Raw genomic sequence first — 2,180 nt, forward strand, 5'->3', positions numbered from 1 at the left:
TCGTCAACTTTAACGATTAATACCTCGATCTACAGGACGGAGCAACTATTTTTTTTTGCCAGATTTGTTCATTTCGTGCAAAAACGCGTCGAATGAGCCTAATTTTATCAACATTGAAGGTGAAGAGACTAAACTCAACAATTACGGAGACTTTTGCTTATACATTTTTTTAAATAATGCACAACTAATTAAATATCTATATTTCTTAATATCTCTCTTTCTCGGAATTTCCTTCCTTTACCACTCAGGCAACCAGAATCGCTTGGCTCATTTAGACGTGAACTTTTCTGTTACTTGCAGCAATGCAACTTAATCATTATTAATTATTTTATTTTTCTTTTCTTGTGTCTTTGTTTTATTTTTCTTTCTTTTATAAATTACCCTTTGTTTGCTTTATTTTAATTTACTATTGCTTGTAAATAAGAATGTAAATAAATGTTTTATCTATCTATCTCCCTCTCCTAAAAATTGTATCATATGTGTAACAGCCTTAGGATATAAAATACTGTACTGCAATTTTTAAAGTTATAAGTAATATTGAAACAGTCATAACCTCCGCGTTGTTACATCTATGATCAAAGTAACAGAAGCACCATGTAACCTCGTCATAATAATCACGATGAATATCCAACTGATGAATACTGTTATTGACGTAATGGCCTAATCGCACGTCTTTAGCAGCAGGTCTGCAGCCTTCGTAATGATCCGCAGGAATATCCGTTCTAAAGCTACGTACGGAACTCAGACATTCGCGAGTAATAATTGTTTCCGCTAAGAAAAAAAGTTGTGCGATTATAGATGTTTTTTCCATTTAACGACACAAGTCGACACAAATGTCATTCTATTTCTTGATATTCAGAGAGTGATGAAGATAGAAAGACACTTGTATTGACTTGTGTCGACTTGTTATCAAATGGACTAAACGCTATATACATATGTATCCCTTATAGCAAAGAGTCACATTTACATCACAATATCAATCAGGAAGAGCATATGTCACTGTGAGATTGTCATAACAAAATATAACACAGATTTACAGACATTCACAGGTCACCATGGCGTAACCATGATTGCTGTGATGTAACTGTGACGTTTTTTACTATTAGAGGGTATATGCATACGTGTGTGTTCCCTTTTATGTCGTCTAAAAATCAAATAAAAATTTAATGTCTTGTAAATGTAACATGAATGATTACCTCCTTTCCGTTCAATTATCTTTACACACTTGTCATCGTATTCTGGACATGTTTCTCCCCAATACCATAACCAATTTAAAGGTGTTCCACATCCAGGATGATTACTGTTACACCTGTAACAGTACAAGCTGTCGCCTGCAATTAAAATGTTATTTCAAAGTAACGTGAGAATATTAATCGGATATGATTCACTGCCACGCCCTTTGTAATGAACAATATACTGTACCCTGATTTGCCAAAACTATCAAGAGAAAAACTGTAAAAAATATTTGTTTCATCTTGTTATACTTAAATAAACCGTTAACAAAACATTTATTTCACGCTTTGTGCTTTTATATGATCTCGTTTATAAACATAAAAGTAGATAGATGAGCGTATGTATATACACTGTATATACATAGGGAAACCTGAGAGAGGACATGACAGCCCAAAATCTGTAACCGCAAAATGCTGCCGCGCACTACTGCCCTCCGACAAAGTGGATGTAAACTACATAGCAACGTCCACTTTTCTTATGGCTCCTGCACACTGGACGCGGAAAGGGTGCCATTTCATTTGTGCGTTTTTGTCATACAAAAGGCACAAATGAAGTAGCACCCAACACTTACCACGCGGCAAAATGAGACGCGGTAAGGGCTGCCGCAGACAAAATTTCTGTTAAGACCATTCTCCATAAGACGCAGAACACGGGTTGCAGGTCGCAAAACGAAACTAACCTAACGTATTTTAATTATGATATGATTGTAGGACGGAGAATGCAGGACGCAGAAAGTTGGGTCAACTTCAACTTTCGCGTCCTGCGTCCTGCGTCCTACATATCGCGGTCTGTAACCTATTAAGCTGGAAACATAATAGACATAGGGTGCTTTCCAGCAAGGGACACAGTCAGACACAGTGTAACACAGTGAATCATATATCCTTGTTGTTTACTTACGTTAGGCCTGAGCACAATAGAGGAACAGGAATTAGATATTAAGATTTTAA

The 2,180-nt window shown here is 36.2% G+C and overlaps 2 protein-coding genes across 2 annotated transcripts in view; one reads left to right on the forward strand and one right to left on the reverse strand.

The window, feature by feature from the left end:
• Positions 1-388: 388 nt before the first annotated feature.
• crim (QVR superfamily protein crim) lies at positions 389-1,604 on the reverse strand. The gene is made up of 3 exons (XM_018519018.1): positions 1,423-1,604; positions 1,197-1,331; positions 389-771 (listed from the first exon to the last, which is right to left on the reverse strand). Exons 1-3 carry the CDS (start codon positions 1,472-1,474, stop codon positions 491-493), a joined length of 468 nt encoding a protein of 155 aa, XP_018374520.1. The 5' UTR covers positions 1,475-1,604; the 3' UTR covers positions 389-490.
• Positions 1,605-1,815: 211 nt separating this feature from the next.
• Positions 1,816-2,180, forward strand: part of LOC108768541 (uncharacterized) — a 3,537-nt gene continuing 3,172 nt past the window's right edge. Inside the window, exon 1 of the mRNA XM_018519003.1 lies at positions 1,816-1,825. Coding sequence (XP_018374505.1) covers positions 1,816-1,825 — 10 coding nt within the window. The remainder of the gene's footprint in view (positions 1,826-2,180) is intronic.

The sequence above is a fragment of the Trachymyrmex cornetzi genome, unplaced genomic scaffold (genome assembly GCF_001594075.2).
Source record: "Trachymyrmex cornetzi isolate Tcor2-1 unplaced genomic scaffold, Tcor1.1 scaffold805, whole genome shotgun sequence".
NCBI lineage: Eukaryota > Metazoa > Arthropoda > Insecta > Hymenoptera > Formicidae > Trachymyrmex > Trachymyrmex cornetzi.